We start from the raw sequence: 21,269 nt of genomic DNA on the forward strand, positions 1-21,269 counted from the left end.
CCCTAACCACAGATAACGAGGAGCAGAGGGAGGCCGAGAGGTCCGCAACCGCTGCGGGAGGTTGCGCCCAGCCCGAGGTGCGGCTCGGGTGGAACCCGACGTGGAGGCAGGGAGAGGGGACATCACAAGAACATGGCTGGGAAAGTGTGAGAGTCCCTCCAGCACCACTGTGACCTGGCTGCCGGGAGTCTAGGTTTCTTTTTTGCATTTATTTTTCGCTCATAAAATAATTGTTTTAAAACTCGGGCGCCTTCGTCTCTTTCAGATAACGGGTAATGGAGTCCAACTGCCGCAAACTTGTCTCCGCCTGTGTTCAGCTAGGTAAGAGAAACTATCTCCCACCGCGCCGGAGGCACAGCGGCCGCGCAGCCGTGCAATGAGGTGTGCGGGAAGCGGCGCCGCCTCCACGGAGGGGCATGCAGCAGTGGGCAATGATCACCTCTGTCCTTTCCCCACTCTCCCCGTCCTCGGGGGTGCAGCCCGCTGCCGTCGAGTGTCTTTTCTCTAAGGAGGCGCACATCAAAAAGGGGGAGCGCGGCGAGGCGCTGGAGGGCCGCAAGGACCCCGCTGGCATCCAGCTCTTGGGGCGGCCGCCCCCCAGCGCCAATGGTAAGCGGCGGCAACCCCTCCGCGCCCCTGCGCGGGCCGCGCTGCCGGGGCGGCTGGCGAGCTGCGAGCCGGGCCCACCTGCACGGCGCCAGGGCGCCCTCTGCTGCCCACCGTCTGAGCCGCGCTGCTTCGCGCTCGGACGCCACTTGTGCCTGAAGATGCGCGGCCTCCGGGAAAGGGTAAAGGGAAACGGGGGTGCATGGGCACCACCGCGGCTGCGGGAGCTCCTAACACTCACCACCGGCGCGTCGTGTCCACCCCTGTCGTCGTGTCCGGTCGCCCGCCTCACTCCCCCCCAAGCATCGCTGTCAGCGCGCCTCTCGGGTAGCCGCAGTGTCGCTTTGTTGTTTATTTTTATTTTCTATTTTTTTGCCACACACACACTCCCTGTCCTGGCACTGGCACCGGCCAGTAAACAAGCCGCCAACCCTCCCCTACTCCCAGAAGCAGGCACCCCCGCAGCGCCTCGTCTACAAGCAGGATGGGTTCCCACCTTCCCTTCCCCTGCCTGTTTCAGGGGGTCTGGTAGGCAAGCCCAAAGGATGGTAAAGAAAAACAGCAATGCAAACACATTACAAAGAAGAAAACAAGAGCTCTGTATTTCGAGAGACTGTTTAATCCAAGATAAACGTAATTTTGTTTAAATAAAATATATTAACCTGAATTAATAATACAGGAAACTACAGTGAATTAATAATGCACGTATTCCTGGTCTCGTGGTTAAACACTTCCTTGTAAGAATACTGCATTAACCCTGTTTGGCCAAACAGCTAGCTAGTTCTCAACTAACTTAACCCAGAGATTTCGGGAGGAGCCACGTCCCCTTCCCGGGTCCACCCTCCCTCGGAGACTTTAAACTGGATTTGCTAGCTGGACATCAAAACCTTGAGAAGAAATGCTTAGGCTAAAGAAAGGTTAGCGAGCAAAATCCGAGGTAATTCCAAACGCTAAGGTATTATGAGACGATAATTTTTAATCCCGGAAACATACATGATATTAAATTGTGCACAAATAGGCTTTACCAGGGTGTACCATTTTTTCCCTCGGCCAGTAATAAGTGTTAAATAACGTGGAAAGGAAGGGTGACATTGCTTTATATATGGTTTGCAAGTAAGAAAGGCCTTTTTACCCTCCCCTGCCTTCTCCTCTCAACGAACAGGTGGCCTCAATCAAAACCCTTAGCGCGATCTAATGGGAAAGTGGGGACCTTTCCGATATCATAAATTTATGAGCCCTTCCAAGTCAGCTTTATTCGACTAAGTATTTATAAAAGTAATAGCCACATATGCTCCCTGACACGGTAACTTTGACTTCCCCTGCCGAGAAACAAATGGTTATTTTCTTTACCATCAATTATGAACCCGGATTATTGTCGTACACGCAAAATTTCCTGCCTCGTTACCGTATCAGCCGGTCTGGTTTTTACTCGTCGGGCTGCTGGGGAAATTGCTATCTAAACACCTTTCACGCCGTTCATTAAAGTATAAGTCTGAGCTGAAGAAACAACGCGGGGTTGCCTGACTATTAATATCTTCCCATTTAAGTGGAAAGAAAGCGCGAATGGCCGCGGATGTAGATGTGCTATCTGTGAGATGGATAAATGGCAAGTCCTGAGATGCCTTGAGCTTCTCGGACCCTTCTCCTCGAAGCGTAGTAATAACGGGTGTTTTCTTGTGATTCGGGCAGGTTTTGTCGAGTCTGGGCTTTGCTTTTAATCGGGCGGTGTTTGGTTCATTGGGATTTTTTTTTGTTGATGATTTTTTTTTGTTGATGGTATTTTGCGTTAGGGAGTTTTTTCGTGTTGCCTGACAGTCTGGATTTATGGCTTTATGGGATTTAGCTCGCCAAAAATCTGGTCCTTTGGGTGGGCTGGGTGGGAGGCAGGGAAGCCGAGTGGGGGTTATGTGGGACCCCCATTCTGTCAGATCTCAGTTTCGGAAATTACGAGGGCTGTCAGGTAATTTTGCGAGTGGTGAGCACAAAGAGAATAATTCCTAACTAGGATCACTGGTAATAATAGTAAATTTAAAAGAAAACAAAACAAAACAAAAACAAAACAAACAAAACACCCACCCATGAATGTTTAGTCAAATCTATGCTCCTGCGAAAAGATGAAACGAAATTCATTAGGAGACCCTCCAAAGCCCCACAGGTGCTCTGCGTTCCTGCGAGGAAGGAGGGTTATTCCAGAAGAAACGAGTCTGTGGCCATGTTAGGGAAAGGAAAGTGGAATAGGGTAGAAAATGATATTGCAACCGCGGCCCGGTGGTTGTCACGTTTACCCAGCCGGGAAAGCTACTACGAGGTGATCAGTCCCACCACATTAGGATAACTTCAGCAGACACTTCCATAGCATCAGAGTACGTGTAAATGCTTGCTGGTGGGATTATTCGAATATTTTTTATGCAGGCCAGGAGGATGCTTAAACTATTCACATGTGTATGTGTGTGTGTGTGTGTGTGTGTGTATAATGTATATAATTTGTTAGCTCTGTGAATTCTACTTAAGGAATCCTTTCCTGTAATCGATAATCTGGGTATTGCTGATACAGCAGCATCCAATATCAAACGCTGAAATTACATTCCACCTGATATCATCATTCAGCATCACAAATTGATTGTTTCAACTCAAAAAACCCAAAACAAAACAAAACCAAAACCGCATATTTCACCATTAAAAAAACAAAACAACAACAATGACAAAAAAACCCATCAAACCCAAAACAACAGAATACCTAACGCTAGCTCAGCTTTCGTCCAGAGTAGCTCAAGGCATGTCAGCCCGCAAAAAAAAAGTGCCCAGTGCCCTTTTTGAGCTCAAGGACGGGATGGACGCCCAGCCTCCGCCCCCACGGGAGGGAGCGGGCACGGGGAGGCTGAGGCGGAGCCGGAGCGGGGGTGGCCGAATTGAGCGGCACCCTCTCCACCACATGGCCAAATCCGTCCCCAGAGCCGTGACTCGAGCGGCAGGGGCGGCGGTACTCTGCTGGTGCTTGGCACCGCGCGGCGCCGCGGACGCTGCGTGCCCCTGCCCGCTGCCCCTGCCATGCACCTATTAAAAGTTCGTTATTGCGCTTCGGATATATAATTCAAACCCCCCGTCGTCGTCGTCTGAGAATAATCTATGCAACACTTGTTAGCCTCACTCCAGGGAAAACTAAATGTATAACGAAAGCTTATTCGTGAGCAGGAATATACTAACGGAACAATCTGATGTCTTCTTAATCCTATGTAAAAAGCTCAGTAGTCTTCCTAATATTGACTGAATGGGTAATTAATGGCTCTTCATCGAGGAGAATACCCGGTAATCCGAGATAGGCGAAAGACAACAAGCTAAAGGTAAAAGACAACAGGACTAGCTGGAGACTCTACATAAGAACCAATTTATCCATTTAGAAGCGTATTATGCCTAGAAACAACGATCCTGTAAGGAGATAAAAGGAAAGTAGGAAAATAAATATCCGCAGTAGGTCTGGCCGCACCCCGCACACCCAGCCGAGGCGCTCCCCTCCCGGCCCCGCTCCCGGCACCGGTGCCGGCACCGGCGAGCCAGGGCCACCAGCTCCGCCTGCAGGAGGTCAAAAACCACCCTCGGAATAAAAAAGAAAATATGTGCAAAATTAAAATGAAAATGCGTAAGGTACAGAGTGATGGGGAGCAGCCCCAAATCCCCGTTTTTCGCAGCCGGCCGATGCCCCCCAGCCTAGCAGCGCGCCTCCCTGAAGGGCCGAGCAAGAGAGGAAGGGGGGAATTCCCCCAAAGAGTTGAGGCTTTGGTTTTGTTTTTTTTTTGGGGGGGAGGGAGGTGGAGCGAGGGATGGTAGCCCCGCGCAGCAGACACGGACAGTCGGTACGTGAGTGAGCGGGCCGGGGCCGCTTGGTGGACAGGACCGGAACCCGAAAGGGGATGGGAACTTCCATCAGGGAAAAAAGAAAAAAAAGAGAGAGAGAGAGAAAAAAAATCAAACCACGTTTGACATTTTAATTGAAACCTTTACTGATAATATATTTCTTGGGTGACTACAATTAGGTTATTTTTTGGTTGGCTGACAGCTTTTAAAATATTATTTCACTCGGGAAATAAAAGCTTCATCTCAGATTATAGGTGGGTATTTTTGGATTTACATGATTTATGGTCACCATGACAACTAATGCTGCGTGGTAGCTCCCCTCTTGCCCGGGGTGGGGGAGTTTTAATCAAAGGCATGTAAGGAAATGCCGGCACCCTCTCCCTTTGGGCTGCCTGAGCCCAGGACAGTGGCTGTGCCCCGCTTCTGGGGACGCAGTGGTGGCCGGAGGGTCTGTCCGGGCTGGGGCTGGCGGACGCTGGACTGGTGCTGGGGAAGATGCAGAAGGCGGAACGGTGGCCAGGCCCTCCTCCTTCTCTTCCCCTTCCTAGGGGAGCAGGCCAGACCCGAAAATCCCAGGATAGGGAGGGTGGCGGCGGGGCGGGCACTATCGCTGCACCCTGCAAGCTTGTAAAGCAGGGAGTGACTTTTCGTTTCGAGTGACAGAGGAAGAAGTCAACATTTCCCCAAACTGAGCAAAAATAAATGAATGCAAAAAAAAAAAAAAAGACAAAAAAAAAAAAAAATTGTGTGTGGGGGAAAGGTGTCATCATCTACGAGAGTGCTGCATTGCCCCGTAGGAGAGGGAAAAGGACGTGGAGGGAGGTACCACTGTATACCCTCCTCACCTTCTGTCTTCCTCTCATCAGGGCTTGTCAGGCTGATTCCGACCTCGAGGTGAGGGCTAGGGAAGGGCAACCCCCCCACCAGCGCTCTTCAGAACGAGGCCGTGGCCGTTGGTCGGGGCTCGGGAAGCTCCTCGTCCGCGATCGCGTTTTGGGGAAAGTCTGGTAAGGGAGGGGGAAGGGATTTCTGAGTGCAGGACCACGGAAGCATCGAGAGGTTAAGAAGAAACGGGGATATGATTGGTAAACAAATTGTGCAGAATGGAGCTGGTTTCATATTGACTTAGTTATAGGTCATCCGCTGCCGGTGCAAAGGGAGGAAATATTTACTTTACACATATACTTTATGATCTTGGGGGAATTAGAGGAAATTCAATAAGAAAACGTCTAGAATCGTTTTAACCCCCCTATTTAAAAGACTTAAGCAAATTAGAGTCTTATCAGATTAAAATCCACTACAAATGTAAGAGCATTGTCTCCGTCGAAACGCTGTGGGGTCTGAGGGAAGAGATTCTTTGCCAAATCTCAGGGATAAAAACACGCCATTTAAACACCAGATAATGAGCAGAATGTAAATTAATTTAACCTTCTTTACTAACAGGCTGAGAAAGTAATATGTATAATTTAGCGATAAGTAAGATTGCGAGGGATGATACGTACCTCAAACGAGTATCAGCCACTAAGGAAGACCCTTGCGACGGGGGAGGGTGATGGTGTGGGTGGGGAAAACGACGGGATACAGAAAGTTTAGGTGCTGGATATGGGTGTGGAGGCTCATATCAAGGGGAAGCTTTCGCTAACTTTTTGATACCCGTGACTGTGCAGAGGAATTGAAAATAGAGGCGCAACCGGCATTTTCGGAGCCTGGGCTTTGTCGGGCTCCGCATCCCTAACAGGGCCCCGGCTCCTCGAGGGCAGTGCCAGCTCTGCGGGGGCAGGACTCGGCAACAGGCTTCAATGCGCCGTGACGTCCTGACCCACACAGGAGGGCAACCTGCACTCTCTTTAAGCATGCTGGAAACAGCTCCGCTCCTCCCCACTCCTGCGAGACCCGAGGCCTCGACAGCCTCGCCTCGCGCTATAAGGGGGCCTGTGAGCGAGAATTATGAGGCAGTACAGCCTGTCCCTCTACTGCCCTTGTCCAGCAGCTAGGGGCAAAGCTCCCCACACCTCCAAATTCCGAAAGGTCGAGAGACCGTGTGTGAGAGATTTGTGCGCGGGAACCTGGTCTGTCACTGGGCTCGGCCAAACTGTGCAAACGGCTTCTGTGGGTGCGGGTGTCGTAGGCACCTCGACGAGAAGCACGGCACCTCCGCGGGTTCCCACCGAGAGGAGGGAACGATCCCTGCGGATAACTGAGCCAATAAGGCATGAAACCGGTGCCGAAAAGCCTCACTAGGGGCTCGCTGTCGGGAAACCCATCTGCAAGGAGGGGATGGGAATCGCAGTGCGAGCCGTAGGATTTCTCTCCTGTTTTCTCCGCCGTCGGTGCAGGCGGAGGGAGAGAGAGCGCCCAGCAGGCACGGGGTTTACAAGCGCTCAGGGGCTGGTACATGCACACTCTTCCTTACTCCTCTGAGTGTGATGCGAGGTTAGCCGCGCCGCCGAGGGGTGGTTATTGCCGTCGTTCGTGTTTAGTTGTCGTAGCCGTAGCTACCACTATTGCCATCATCAGCCACGGATCTGCCGGCTAACCGGCTATAACCCGTTTTTTTTCCCCACCCCTACCTCCCACCCCATCGCGACTGAATCGGGCCCGGGGCTTCCGCGCTTTCTTCCTCCTTGCTGAAGCGCCTCTGTCAGTGCACAGCTTTCCGCTGCTCAGGTACGCGATTGCGGAAGGCGCGTGGCGTGGCGATGTGCATAGTGGAGCGGAGTAGAGCGGGCGTGCCTGGCGCCGCCCCGACGGGGCGTCCCGTGAGCCGGCCGGCAGAGGCCCGGGAGAACGGGGCGCGGGTGCCACTCGCGGGGCTAATTGGGCGGTAAACGAGAGGTTTTCGGGGGGCGTCGGGCGAGCGCGCCTGCGGCCGGGACGGCGCAGGGGCGGGGCAGGGCGCGGACAGGGGCGGTGCGTGGCGGGTGACGGAGGGGCGGGCCGGAGGCGGCGCGGGGCGGGGCGGGTGACGCGCCGGCGCGGGGAAGGCCGCTGCTGGTTTAAGATGTCAGGCCAAGAGGGAAACGACTGAGCTGATGCGGTGCGGGGCCGTCCGCGGCGCGGTGCGGGTCCATGCGCGGGCAGCGGAGAGGAGCGCCTCGCGGAGCGCCACCACCGCGCCTCGCCGCCCCCCGCCCCGCGGAGCCCCGCGGCAGGCCGGGGGCCGCCGGCCAGGGAGCAACCGTGTCGCCGTGACCGCTCTTGCAGGACCAGACTCTCCCGCTTGCCTGTCGCTGCCGCCTCCGCGCCCCCCGCGGGCGGCGGGGGCTTCTGCGCTCGCCGTGCCGCCCGGGCGCTAGCCGAGCACCGCCCGCCTGGCCGCGGCTCCCCGCCCGGCAGCCCTCAACTCCTGGAGCCGCGGGGCCGCTCCACGCCGATCCTCCTACACGTACCGACACCTACAGACACACGCACACCTTCTCCTATCGACCCCCCAGGCGCGCACATAGATTTTTTTTTTTTGCGTCCTTTTGCCGATGAACTGCATGAAGGACCCGTTAAGCCTGGAGCGCCTGGGAGCCGGGAATAAGCAGTGCTCCTCCTCACCTTCCTCCTCTTCCTCCTCCTCTTCGTCATCTTGCCACCACCACCACCACCACCAGCCCGCGCTGGCTATGGCGACGGCGCTGGCGCCGGGGCAGGGGCGCTCCTCCCTGGAGTCCGCCAAGCATCGGCTGGAGGTGCATACAATCTCCGACACCTCCAGCCCTGAGGCCGCAGGTAAGAGGGGGCGAGCGGGAGACATCCCCGCATGCCGGGCGCCCCGCAGCCCTGCCCTGGCCCGGCCTGGCAGGCGGCCTCTGAAGCCCTGCGCTGCACCGCTGCTGCCCGGGAGCACCCCGCACACGAGTCGAGACACGCCTCGTGGGTTTTCTTCGCATGCAGTGTCTATGTGCCGGTGTACGCGGACAGAACGATATGTGTATGAATAGGCAAAGAACATGAACCCCGGTGGGCGAATTGTATAGATAAAAATAAGCGAGTAATATGGACACAGGTCGTCAAATCGTGTAGATACAGCTCTGAGAGTAACATGGGTATAGACGGACAAATATTACAGGTATAGCTGGGCGAACGATGTGGATACAGACGGTCGAATAACATAGAAACAGGGAGAGGAATGGCACGATACAGGCAGGATAACAATATGGGTACAGATAGGCAAATTAATACGTGTTGCTTGTATACATATGGGAGAATCATACGGAGAGAAATAGGCGAAAAACTGGTATGTATCGATAAGTGAAAAACTTGCATCTACAGCGGCGGCAAGGCAGCTCCGTCCCGCTTCCCCAGCTGTGGCTGCCCCTCGGGAGGAGCCGCCCGCGGGTGCCCCTGGGGCGCGGCGAGACCGCGGTGGCGGGAGCGGGTTAATCATTACAGCGCCGAGCCGCGTTCGGGGCCGTCCGCGGGATGCGGCCGCACTGGCGACGAGCGCGTTCCCGGCCACTGTACAGGAGGCTTCAGAGGCTGAGGTGCTCTCGTTTTCCGCCTTGTTTCGTTTTGTGCCCCCCCTTACAGAGAAAGATAAGAGTCAGCAGAGCAAGAACGAGGATGCAGGGCCCGAGGACCCCTCCAAAAAGAAGAGGCAGCGGCGGCAGCGGACTCACTTCACCAGCCAGCAGCTGCAGGAGCTGGAGGCCACCTTCCAGCGGAACCGCTACCCGGACATGTCCACCCGGGAGGAGATCGCTGTCTGGACCAACCTCACCGAGGCCAGGGTTAGGGTAGGTCCCGACACGATTACCCCAGCTGGGAGCAGCGGGGGGTCGGGAGAGGGCGGGAGGGGAGGAGGACCGAGATGTTTGCAGCTGCTTTCGATTTCGATTTGTATGCAAAGTTCAGAGCCTTTGCACGAAAGCAAGGCAGAGCAGGACATTTCTGTCAAAGCAAGACAGATTGGGATCTCTCTCTCTCCGGAATACGGTTTGCTGCACGTTTTGCCTTCATCGTGCAATGCGTCCTGCTCCTTTTGATCAAAACGCTAATGAAAACATTAGCCAAGAAAGCAACTTGGAACAGGCTACAACCTGCGTTCCTCTAATACGAGTAAGATGTAAAATACACAAGGGCTCTTAATTCACTCCGAGGTGCTCCCGACGTGCCTTTCCTTGCATTTTCTTTCTTTTGGTTTCACAATTTGATGAGCGTCTCTCTCTGCGCTTTCCCCAATTTGAGATTTATGGGACCAGCCCGGCGCTGCAGTGATACCGGATCCTGCTCGCGTGCAAACTGCGCGCTGGGGTAAAAAAAAACCCCAAAACAACACCTCCCGAATCAAACCCAACACCCCAAAATCAGGGCCCAACTCCCAGATTTTCGGAAATCCCCCACAAATCCCCTCCCCGCGGTCGCTTGATGAAAGAGAGCCAGTGAGGACCGAGGGCAGCAACAAGCGGGGCCGGCTCTCCGTCCTAGGCCGGCGGCGTGCGGGACGAAGCGCGGCCCAGCCGGGGCTAGCGCCTCGCCGGAGCACCGAGCGGTGTCGGGGAGGCTTTTGCGGGCGGATTTGGTTGCGGGCGGCGTGGTGCCGCCAGACGGAACCCATCCCCGTGGTGGCTGGGCGGCCTCTTGACCAGCTGGGCCGCGGGGGCTCCTGCAAACATCCCGGGAAGCTCCAATACACACGGAGAGGCTGCGGCTGGCGGCTGCCCGACGAGTCAGACACTCAAATGTGGATTGGGAAAGGGCACGTTTTCCCCATTGTCTGCGGGGACTGTCCCTTAGATCTCATTTAGAACGTTTTTAAATGGCAAGATTTTTCTTCTTTCTCCCCCCTCCTCCCCCCCCCCCCTTTTTTTTTTTTTTTTTTTTTTTTTAAGCCAAAGAGCAGTCGAACAAGTTTGTTTAAAAAGTATTTTTTCGGCTCCGGAAAGCTTTCGCGCAGGAGAAACTTCTAGCTTTAACAAAGTGAAGCAACGATTCCCCGTCCTTCCCCATAATAGGAAACATCGCCTTAAAACTCCGTGGGTTTCCAGGCGGTTTGCCCTCGCTTGTGCGTTTTTGTATTTCTGCTGGATGGCTCTAGTGCGGAATAAGCCAAGGAAGGAGGGGAAAAAATCAGAGAGAGAAACAAAAGCGGTGTTAGGGGGGGTAGATGTGTGGAAAGAGAGAGAGACGGAAGCGTTGGCCTCTGTGGCACGGATTAGAGCACCGCAAATTGTGCTGGGGCTGCGGAGTGGAGAGGGAGAAGGGACGGGGGGGAAAGGGGAATGGAGGGGCCAAGGATCTGCTTTGTGAAACCCCGGCGGCCCCGGCCCCCGGGGGATGCTTGGCGGCCCTGGCCCAGCGCGGGCTCCATAGAGTAGGAGGAAAACCTGTATTTCTGTATAAATATATGTACCTACATATATTAATATATATATGTATATACAAACACGCTCGGCTGTTGCCCTGAGAGCTTGCAGAGGGCTTCGCCGGGGGTGGTGGTTCCTGACTAACCCGTATTTTGCATCTCCTCCTCTCCTTCCCTCTTCTCCCATTTCCAAAGGTTTGGTTCAAGAACCGCAGAGCCAAATGGAGAAAGAGAGAAAGGAACCAGCAAGCCGAGCTTTGCAAAAACGGTTTTGGTCCCCAGTTTAATGGCCTCATGCAGCCCTACGATGACATGTACCCTGGCTACTCATACAACAACTGGGCAGCCAAGGGCCTGACTTCCGCTTCCCTCTCCACCAAAAGTTTTCCTTTCTTCAACTCCATGAATGTCAACCCTCTGTCTTCTCAGAGCATGTTCTCCCCTCCAAACTCCATCTCCTCCATGAGTATGTCTTCAAGCATGGTACCCTCTGCAGTCACCGGGGTCCCTGGCTCCAGCCTCAACAGCCTGAATAACTTGAACAACTTGAGCAATCCCTCCCTGAATTCTGCAGTGCCAACGCCAGCCTGTCCTTATGCTCCTCCAACACCTCCGTATGTTTATAGGGACACATGTAACTCGAGCTTGGCGAGTCTGAGACTTAAAGCCAAGCAGCACTCCAGTTTTGGCTATGCCAGTGTGCAGAACCCTGCTTCCAACCTGAGCGCTTGCCAGTACGCGGTGGACAGACCCGTGTGAGACACCCAAGTAGGAGACACTGCATGGGGATCCCTCCCCATTTCCTGCAGAGACTGAGAATTACACTAGCAAGTAATGGGCACTAAAGAGAAAGAGAAAGGAGGAAAAATCAGAGATTGGGAGAGAGAAGGAGAGAGAGAAAAAAGAAGGGCGGAAAAAAAGAGGAAACCACTGAAATAAGATAGTTCCTTTGTTTTCAAAGGACCTCCTACAGATTCTGAGATCTTTCTTTCACTAAGAGTATTTCAACAGTTACAAGGACATATATATATATATATATATATATATGGACAAATGTTTGACTGGATATGATATGACATTTTAATGTTCCTATAAGCTTGTTATTTTTTAAGTTTAGCATTGTTAACATAAAAATGACTGAAAGGATGTATATATATCGAAATGTCAAATTAATTTTATAAAAGCAGTTGTTAGTAATATCACAACAGTGTTTTTAAAAGGCTAGGCTTTAAAATAAAGCATGTTACACAGAAGCGATTAGGACTTTTTCGCTTGCGAGCAAGGGAATGTATATACTAAATGCAACACTGTAAGTTTCTAACATATAATTATTAAAAACAAAAACCCCAACATTGTGTGAATGTCAGTTTTAGAATAGTACCTCTTGTGGATGCAATGATGTTTCTGATATTGCAATGTAAACCATGCCCTGTGTATAACATTTCGTACAATATTATTGTTTTACTTTTCAGCAAACATGGAAAAAAAAAGTGGTTTATTTCATGGGAGTAAAATATACAGCATACTGTTTTGTCTGGATTTTTATTTACTGAGCCAAGTGGTGCAATGGTAAGTGGTCTGCAGTGATTAAACAATCGATGACAGTGGATCTCCTCTGGAAACACAGGGCAGTACTTTTTATTGCAATACAAATCAATACTGTAATTTTTCATTTAAAGAAAAAACAAAACAAAATTTCATCTCTCTAAAGTTGCATGATAGAGAAAGGCGTGGCTTAGCCATGCTGCCTTGGATATAGCAGGGTCTCTTCATTTTCCCCTCGCAGCCCCGAGAAAATGGATTATTTGACATCGTTGGCCTCGAAAATTACCAGCTACAATGTCGCTGTATCTCGAGCATAAATTTCTCCCGCTGTGAAGGAAGCTTTTATTACATTACAGAAGGGGGGTGGGGGGGAGAGAAAAGCTAGTCTGAAAACCAACTGCTTCTGTTAAAAATAATCCATGCCCCTTGTGCTCACCTTCTCCCTTCAGCGGGGAGATCCTTCATGTAATATTACATTTCTATTTCCAAATCCCCCTTTCAGAGCTGAAGAGAAACAAAGAGCAGCCCCAAATAACCGCAACCCCGCGGAGCGCGGGGGGGTGAGAGGTTAGCCCCGAGTTTCCTACGACTTCGTGCTGCAACACGTCGTTGAAGGGAAAGGTCGTGCTCTCCTGTGTTTTATTTTCTAGAATGTCGACCCATTCATTCTCAACCTGCTTGTTCGTGGAAATTATACAGGATTATAACTTCTCCGTCGCCGGACAATTGGAAACAAATCAAGATTAATTGCTGCTCAGGCTCTTCCATCGGCTCACATCCCAGGCGGGCAAGGAGGGGCTGGCGGGGAGGGGGGTGGTGGCAGGAGCCGGAGTGAATATCAATATAGGACGAGGAGACGGGGAGACGGCAGGGAAGAAACTCACTGCGGTTGAGAGAGCGAGCTTGGCCCTTGTGCAGCCTTTGCGCGCCTTTTGCGCGCTTTTGTGAGACCGGGAGGAACCGCTGGGGAACACCATGGAGTGGGGGTCCCGTCTGGACTAGGCAGGGAGAGGAGAAGGGGGAGAGGTCAGCGCCTTGCTCTTTACCACGGGGAAAATTTTCCCCCTACACGAAAGCGGAGTTTCCCCTGCCTTGTTCTCATTTACGGGAACAAAGTGGTTTTTTGTCATGTAATTTTTCTTTTTCTTTTTTTTTTTTTGTAACCCATTTTCCTGTTTTCTTTTCCTCTGTGTGTTGTTGCCAGGAGGTCGGTGGACCAAGATAGTCTCCGTGCTTGGGGCGGGGGGAGGAAGGCGGGTAGCCTCCCAACCCCCCGTTCCCCGCCTCCAGCGGCGTGCCCGGCCTCGCCGCCACCCTCTCGCTCCTCTCCTTGATTTTTTTTTTTTTTTTCCGCACCGTGTCAACACCTCACCCGGGTGAGTGCCAGGGGCTTCCAAAAAATGTCCCCTTCCTCTCCTTTCTCATCCTCCTCGCTGGGCTGCGGGCGGAAAGTCTGAGGGCGAGGCCGGTGAGCGGCTGGAAGCCCGGGAGACGCCCTCGGGGGTCGGGGAAGCCAGAGAAACGCGGGTACTTTTCTGCCCGAACCCTCTAGTCGGGACTGGCGGGATGTGCTTGGAAATCAGCGAGGGGATCGCTGCGGGTATCGGCACGGTATTTTACACGGTCTTTTCGGCTCTCGTTTCTCCTCGGTGGCACTGGTTATTTATAGTCCTCTCATCTATCTATCTATCTATCTATAAAGTGTCCGTGTATATATTTAGAATATGTGTGTGCATGGAGAAATATCCTGTAATATACAGGATACACATATATGTTTGGAAGAATAATACGTACCATTTCCGGACAAAGCAAAAACCCAAAACCAAAACAACCCCCAAACACTGGATTACAGTTTTTCCCTCTGCTGTGTAATGGCTCAAACGATGAAATAATCAACACGGCCGCTCAGAGAGGACATAAATCACTCTGAGTGTAATCTGAATTTCTCTTTCTCCCCCTAGCTGAAGCCTTGAGGGTCATCATTTTTCTGCGCCACTTGACCAAAGATATAATGTTTTGATTAGGTCGTAAATCAAAATCTTGGGCCATATTCTTCCTTTTTTTTTTGAGAGAGAGATATTTTTTTTCAATTTTTTTTTTTTTTGGGGGGGGGTGTTTTGTTTTGGTTTTTTTTCCCTGGGGCTTTCCTTCTTATCGGCGATGGCAGTGTGAAGCTGGAACAATGGAGGCCGTAGGGAGGAGGAGAAAAAGACATAACGAAATAAGGAATTTGCAAAACACCTATTTGGAGAAGCTAGGGGGGGAAAGAGAACTTAAATAACGAGCTTCCTTCTCCTCCCGCTCTCCTCTGCCCCAGATCCTCGGGAAGGCAGCTCCGGGCCGCCTGCTGCGCGGCCCCCCGCGCCGGGCGTGCGGGCGGGCAGCGCCGTCTGCCTCCCAGTCCACATCCCAATCCGCCTCCCAGTCCACATCCAAATCCACATCCCAATCCACATCCCAACCCACAGCCCCGCCGCAGCCCCTGCGCAGCCCTGTCGCCCCCCGAGACTGCCCGGGACACCCTTTCCATGCCTGGCCGGCCCCCCGGGGCCGATACCTGCTCGGCTCCGCTCTTTTGTTTTCGGCGGGTGCCTTCCCGCACTTTGAGCCCTTGCGGCATGCGCAAGGCCCTGCCAGCCGGTCGCCGTGGCCTCGCAAAGGTCGGAATTAACCGGAGGTATCGAGATTTCTCCTTTGAGTTATATTCCGTGCATTTCCCGCTGTCTCCGTTTCTCATTGTTTTCATACCCGTGCGCGTTCACCCGCGTGTGCCTTCCTAAACTGTCACGATACCAACATCTACATACTTGTTCTATCTCTAAAATAAAAGAAACTTTTTTTTTTTTTTCCCCCCTTACGAGATACATTAGCATTTTTGGAGGAAAGTAACTTCCTTAGGAAAATAGTCGATATCTGAGCCCAGGGAAGTTTGATTTTTCCAAAGAACTGTTTTGCCTTGTCGTGGCCCGCCGGTGGGGCGCGGGGCAGGTTTGAGGGGCGCAGAGGGCGTCGGGTTCCCGTCGGGACCCCGGTTCCAGCCGAGGAGAGAGGGCAGGGGCCCGGCTGACGGCGCGCTGTCGCTAATACCCCTGCCTTTTCAGGGCGTTATAATTTACCTTGCTAAATGCCTACGTGTTACGCGTGTTACACATGTGTAGGTCTGAATATTATGCAGCAGTCATCAACCCAGGAACTTGGAAGGATTTACACCTTCGGAGCTCCATACAGGGCCGGACGAAATGATTGCTAAATCTGAAATTTTCTAAATGCGAACATGTTTTGAAATTAATGTCTCCGGTCGCCCACATCTTCTTTTCGGAGAAGAGAGGAAATAAAAGCTGCCCTTACTTGTGAATTTTTAGCGTCCAGGTCGTTTATTTATTTTTTTTTAACTAAAAAAAAAAAAAAGAAAAAAAAAAGGTGTTTGAGGTCGCTTTTCACGAGCTCGGCCCCCGCTTGTGCCGCGCACAGCCGCGGGGCTGCAAGGAGCAGACCTGCCCGCCTTCGGAGCGAGGCTTTGCCGGTGATGGAAGAATTTTCCTCTGGTCGGTTTTGGAGGCTGGGTGTATTTGCTCACTTTCTCCCCTGCGACTGCGACCACTCCCCGCCTGCCCCAGACCCAGGCTGGGGAGAGCAAAGGCTGTCGCCACCAAAGTGGGAACTGCGCCGGTCCTGCCTTCCCGGAGGGCGGGCTTGTGTCTGCCCGGAGCGGGGGGGGAGGGAGGCACTGGCTCACACTCGGCCCCGCGGCCACGCACGGCCGCCACTGGCCCATGCCGGCACCTCCCGCGGCACAGGGGCCCCCACAGACTTCAACCCCACGGGGGGAAGGTGTCGTGACCAAGGCGGGGACAAGTCACCCCCGTCAGCACCGCCCCGGGAAGAGCCTGGACCTCACCCTATGCGAGGCGCAGGCGGCCGGGCCCCTTGCAGGTGAAATCGGTGTGCGGCTGTGGCTCTGCCAAGCGAAGCTCCCAGGGGCGGTGAGCCGACCTGGACCCGACTCCATGGGCCAGCGCTGCTGTTTGCGCGGCTGGAGCCCGCCGTCGGGAGAGGAAGGAGGACGGACGCGACTGACCGACAGCTCGAAACAAGGAGGAAAAGAAAGAAAAGAGAAGAGACAAAGAATTTAAAAAGCACCACAAAGCCATGTTCTGTAGCCACTGTCCGCAGCAGAGAAGGATGCTCGGGCGGCCATAGCCCCACAGGGCCACGCATGGGCTAGCCGTGAAGCCACTGGGCACGGCGGGGTCGGACGCGGGGCAGAGCTGACGGCCGCAGCTCCTTCCCAGGCCGCAGGCTCGTGCCCACCGCCAAGCCGGGCTCAAGTTGATTATTAACCGTCTGAAGCGGCTCCGCGGTGTAACACGCTACGTATAAACATGAATCATCGCCCAGGTTGTAGTAAAACGTCCCGTAAAGTCCACCTATAAATCTTGGTATGCACTTAGTGCTCTCGGCTTCAGTTCTTACCGTTGCTACGGAGTTTTTGCTATCACCTCCTCTCTCCCCTTATCCCTCCCCCGAAATCTTGTCCGCGGTCCTAACCCTGGTCCCTCATGCCCTGGAGTGTGGGGTGGGATGCGGTCTTTCCCCTGCAGGAGGAGAGCGGGGCCCGGTGGGTGGGCTTCCGAGGTACCGGTGGGTCAGGGACGCTGGGGCTGCCCCGCTCCCTCCAAACTGCGAGGAGGGAGAAAAAGAAGAGGAAACGGCCCTAAACCCTCCGAGTGGCGAGAGCCCCCCTCCCCCCAGGGCCAGCTGAGATGGGGCAGCCGCAGATGTCCCTGCTGCCCCCGCCCTCCGAGGGGGACTGTGCCTCTCTGACTGTGATAAGAAGAGATGCTCCTGTGTGGCAGCGAGGCTCTATAGAACGCAGCAAGGCTTTCCTCTACAAATTCGTTACGTGTTTTTTCTCCGGATTAAAAGGGTAAAGAAAAGATGAAGAATATTTAACGGGAAGGGCACGCAGTGCTGCATAGCCTCGGTGGGTAGGCACAAGCAAGGATCTATGAGCATGCAGCCATCGATGCAGCCTAAAGTTTAAATCCACAACCGAGATTTTTGCAATGGGAGAGGAACCTGAGGAACAAGCTCCTGGGCTGCTGGGAGTGTGTTTGGAGAAATGGCAGCACTTGGGAAAACACAAAGGTGGGGCTGAGCTCATCACTTGGTGTACATATTTAGTGTGCTGGTAGTTCCACTGGCTCATGGGGGACTACTTCCATACTTAAAAGTTTTTCACATGCTTGAGTGATTTTCTGGATTGTGGCCATATGTAAAGCAATAAATACAAGTGGCTACTTCTGTGCAAATAAGAGATCCAGAGGTCTCACAAGTAATTTTCCAGCAGATCCAGACCTCATTCTGTTAAGATAAAAGTGAAGAGAACTCTTTTGTCTCATTCAATTAAAAAAACCTCACCAACAATTAAGGTCACTGGGACAATACAAGAATAAAGGAGCATAAAGCCTTTCCTTTATGAAAATCCTTGCTGGGCACTTTCAAGGCTGCATTATCTGGAGAGGAGCAGGAATTTGCAAGCCTTGTGTGGATGCAGTTGTTTTCAGCCTGAGACACAAGTTCTTGCACCCGTACTGGGGGATGTGAAGCTAAGGAAAGAAGTGATTTCTTGCCAGGCTGGAGGACAGGCACGTTAGTGTGAGAGAGTCCCAGCCTGTTTGGTGCTTCTTTGAAGTCAGCAGAGCCCGAGCTGGTAGCGCTGAGTGTGAGGGGAGTTCCCAAGCAAGCAGAAACTCTCCCTATGAGGCTTGGGGCAGCCAGGTTCCCATGATTTCTCCAGGGAAGGTCGTCCGTGCTTCCCACTCCTCAGATGGGATGGGAAGAGCAGTGGAAATGGAGGTGGCTCTTCTGCCATTTCCTCTCTATCTGCAGAGCCAAAGTCTTTTTCTTTTTCTTTTTCTTTTTCTTTTTCTTTTTCTTTTTCTTTTTCTTTTTCTTTTTCTTTTTCTTTTTCTTTTTCGTGCAAAGTAAACCAGAGTTTGATTAAAATAATAATGTTCAGCTTTTGGCAATGCTTCCTACAAATTCATGGCTTTAGCCTGGACTCTCATGGCCAGACTGTAAATTTTTGCATTCTAACTCCCTGTGACAGATCTCTAGACCCAGTCATTGTAATTTCCTTCAGCTTTCACATCCTGCTGGCAAAAAACCCTCCAACTCTGGCATTTCTTCCTCAAAACAGAAATTCCTACCAGAAGGACCATTACCCTGAGAACATTTTTTAATAAACATGTTTGGAAAATGAAAACAAGGCACAAAAAATACATGAATATGAGTAACATCAAATGAAAACTTGGAAGCGGTTTCAAGTAGTATTACAAATAGGAAATAGCTTTCCAGAGATAAAAATACTCCATGTGTTTTGTTAACACCAGCAAGCAGTCAGGCTTTATTCTCTTATATTTGGATGTTAAGGGACACCTTTCTCCTACTTGATGTACTTGTAACTGCTGGCTGAGCCAGGAGGTCAGAGATTTTAGCTTGTAATCACTGGGTGACCAGCAACATCCCTGACAAATAATGTTGGTGTGACACAATCAGGGCGACAGTCATTCTCCCATGTCAACAGCTATGGTTTAGCAAGTCTGAGGTAAAGGAAGTGGATAGGGATATTTCAAAGAACAGGACATTTTTTTAAAAGTCCTGGTCCATGCACCTGAGATGATGTTCAAAACTTCAGCCCCTGATACACAGCAGGGAAAATGGCTCCCACTGACAGAGGTGGGATTTGGTTTTCTTCTTCTTCTTCTTCTTCTTCTTCTTCTTCTTCTTCTTCTTTTTTCCTTTTTTTTTTTTTTCCCAACAGAAAGTGATATTAATTACCCTGAGAAGCAGCCTTATTGTTGACTTAGTGACAGTTGTCGGCTCTCAGCATCTTGTAGGGTGTTTCCTTTTAGTTGTCTAGGGTGCAAGGAATGTTGCATTTTTCTATTTTCTTAAGAAAAAAGGCTTCTGAAACTGGAGCACAGCTCTAACAATTCTCTCTGTGACAATGGAGTACTTAATTCTTGTGATGGCCAGGCACTGCCATTTAAGATAATTCAAATTCCCTCCGGTAGAGCTGGCAGTTTTGGGGACATAAATAACATGGCTTGGGAACTGAAGCAAGCATTGTTTACCTGGAAATATTAGGGGCCTCTACTAGTTGGTGTAGTGTTTTCCTCCTCATGCTGGAAGAAGCATGATGCTGTGATGTACTTGTCATTGCAATGGAGCATGTATGCATTGACTTTCAAGATAAAATTAGCACATGCTTGTCTTGTTTTGGAAGGCACTAGGAATAGAGATTGTGCCTGCAGGCCTTGCTGAATCTAGACCAGACTCTGTGGCTGGATAGAAAGGACTGGGAAGTCTTCCTCCTTACGTCCTTAGAGAGACTCATTTAACCTTACACTGCTGGGTGAGGAGAATAACCAGGCAGGTTCTACTGTGCCTACTAAAAAAAAAAAGAATTCCAAGCAGAAAATACTTCATGTCCTGCCACAGAAATTGATCATCTGTTTGGGACCAGGGTATGTTTGATGTTGAGGGAAATGAATTGATTAAAATTGGAAGAAATCCTCAAAAAGAGCTCTGTGAAGGCTTTTCATGGGGTAAAGAAGAGAACCTGCAGCCCAGGCTACAAAGACCATGTTGACCCTGTCTGGAGGCTGTGGGTGTGAGCAGACACCAACACACTCTCATGTTAGAAACATGTTTTATTAGAAATCACAGAGCAGTTCCCTTATGTTTCTCTTCTGGCTGGAGAAATGAAGCCAATGATCAATGGCACAGAATCGAGTTGGAGGCCTGTGGCCAGTGGAATTCCCCACAGGGATCGGTTCTGGGGCCAGTCTTGTTCAACATTTTCATCAACGAGCTGGATAAGGGGACAGAGTGTACCCTGAGCAAGTTCCCTGATGACACCAAACTGGGAGGACTGGCTGATTCCCCAGAAGGCTGTGCTACCATTCTCAACGGGCTTGAGGGCTGGGCAGAGAGGAACCTCATGAGGTTCAACAAGGACAAGTGCAGAGTCCTGCATCTGGGAAGGAACAACCCCACGCACCAGTACAGGCTGGGGGTCGAACTGCTGAAGAGCAGCTCTGCAGAGAGAGACCTGGGAGCCCTGATTGATAATAAGCTAACCATGAGCCAGCAATGTGCCCTCGTGGCCAAGAAGGCCAATGGTACCCTGGGATGCATCAAGAAGAATGTGGCCAGCAGGTCAAGGGAGGTTCTTCCCCCCCTCTACTCTGCCCTGGTGAGGCCTCATCTGGAGTCCTGTGTCCAGTTCTGGGCTCCTCAGCTCAAGAGGGACAGGGAAGTGCTGAAGAGAGTCCAGCACAGGGCCACCAAGATGATCAGGGGTATGGAACATCTTTCAAACAAGGAAAGGCTGGGGGAACAGGGGCTGTTTAGCCTGGAGAAGAGGAGATTGAGGGGAGATCTTATTAACATTTATAAATATCTAAAGGGTGGGTGTCAGGAGGTTGGGACATCCCTTTTTTCTATAGTAGCTAGCAACAGGAGGTAATGGGATGAAACTGGAACACAAAAAGTTCCACTTAAATATAGGAAAAAACTATTTCAAGTTCAGGGTGAGGGAGCAGTGGCACAGACTGCCCAGAGGGGTTGTGGAGGCTCCTTCCTTGGAGGTCTTCAAGACCCGCCTGGACATGTTCCTATGTGACCTGATCTAGGTGACCCTGCTTCTGCAGAAGGGTTGGACAAGATGATCTCTAAAGGTCCCTTCCAACGCCTACCCTTCTATGATTCTATGATTCAAAGGAGGTAGAAGAAGAAAAGATGAAACAGTTTGTGAAGAAAAGGGATTCTGTTTCTGGTTCTTGTGAGATGTCTTGTGCAGACTGTCAAGAGAAGAAATCTTTGTCTGATACAATGCCATCAGAGCCAATGTGCGGCTGTATGAAGAAAATCTATGCAGTCTCTAGATCAGCTCAGAGGTGGTGTG

At 51.7% G+C, this 21,269-nt stretch overlaps 1 protein-coding gene across 1 annotated transcript; it reads left to right on the forward strand.

Moving 5' to 3' along the window:
- Nucleotides 1–275: 275 nt before the first annotated feature.
- On the forward strand, nt 276–11,509 carry PITX2 (paired like homeodomain 2). Its single transcript, XM_061993593.1, is given in 5 exon segments — nt 276–321; nt 7,893–7,906; nt 7,908–8,175; nt 8,977–9,182; nt 10,946–11,509. Coding segments are annotated over 5 exon segments (1,098 nt in total).
- The last annotated feature ends 9,760 nt before the right edge of the window (nt 11,510–21,269 follow it).

The sequence above is a fragment of the Colius striatus genome, chromosome 3 (assembly GCF_028858725.1).
Source record: "Colius striatus isolate bColStr4 chromosome 3, bColStr4.1.hap1, whole genome shotgun sequence".
Taxonomy (NCBI): Eukaryota; Metazoa; Chordata; class Aves; order Coliiformes; family Coliidae; genus Colius; species Colius striatus.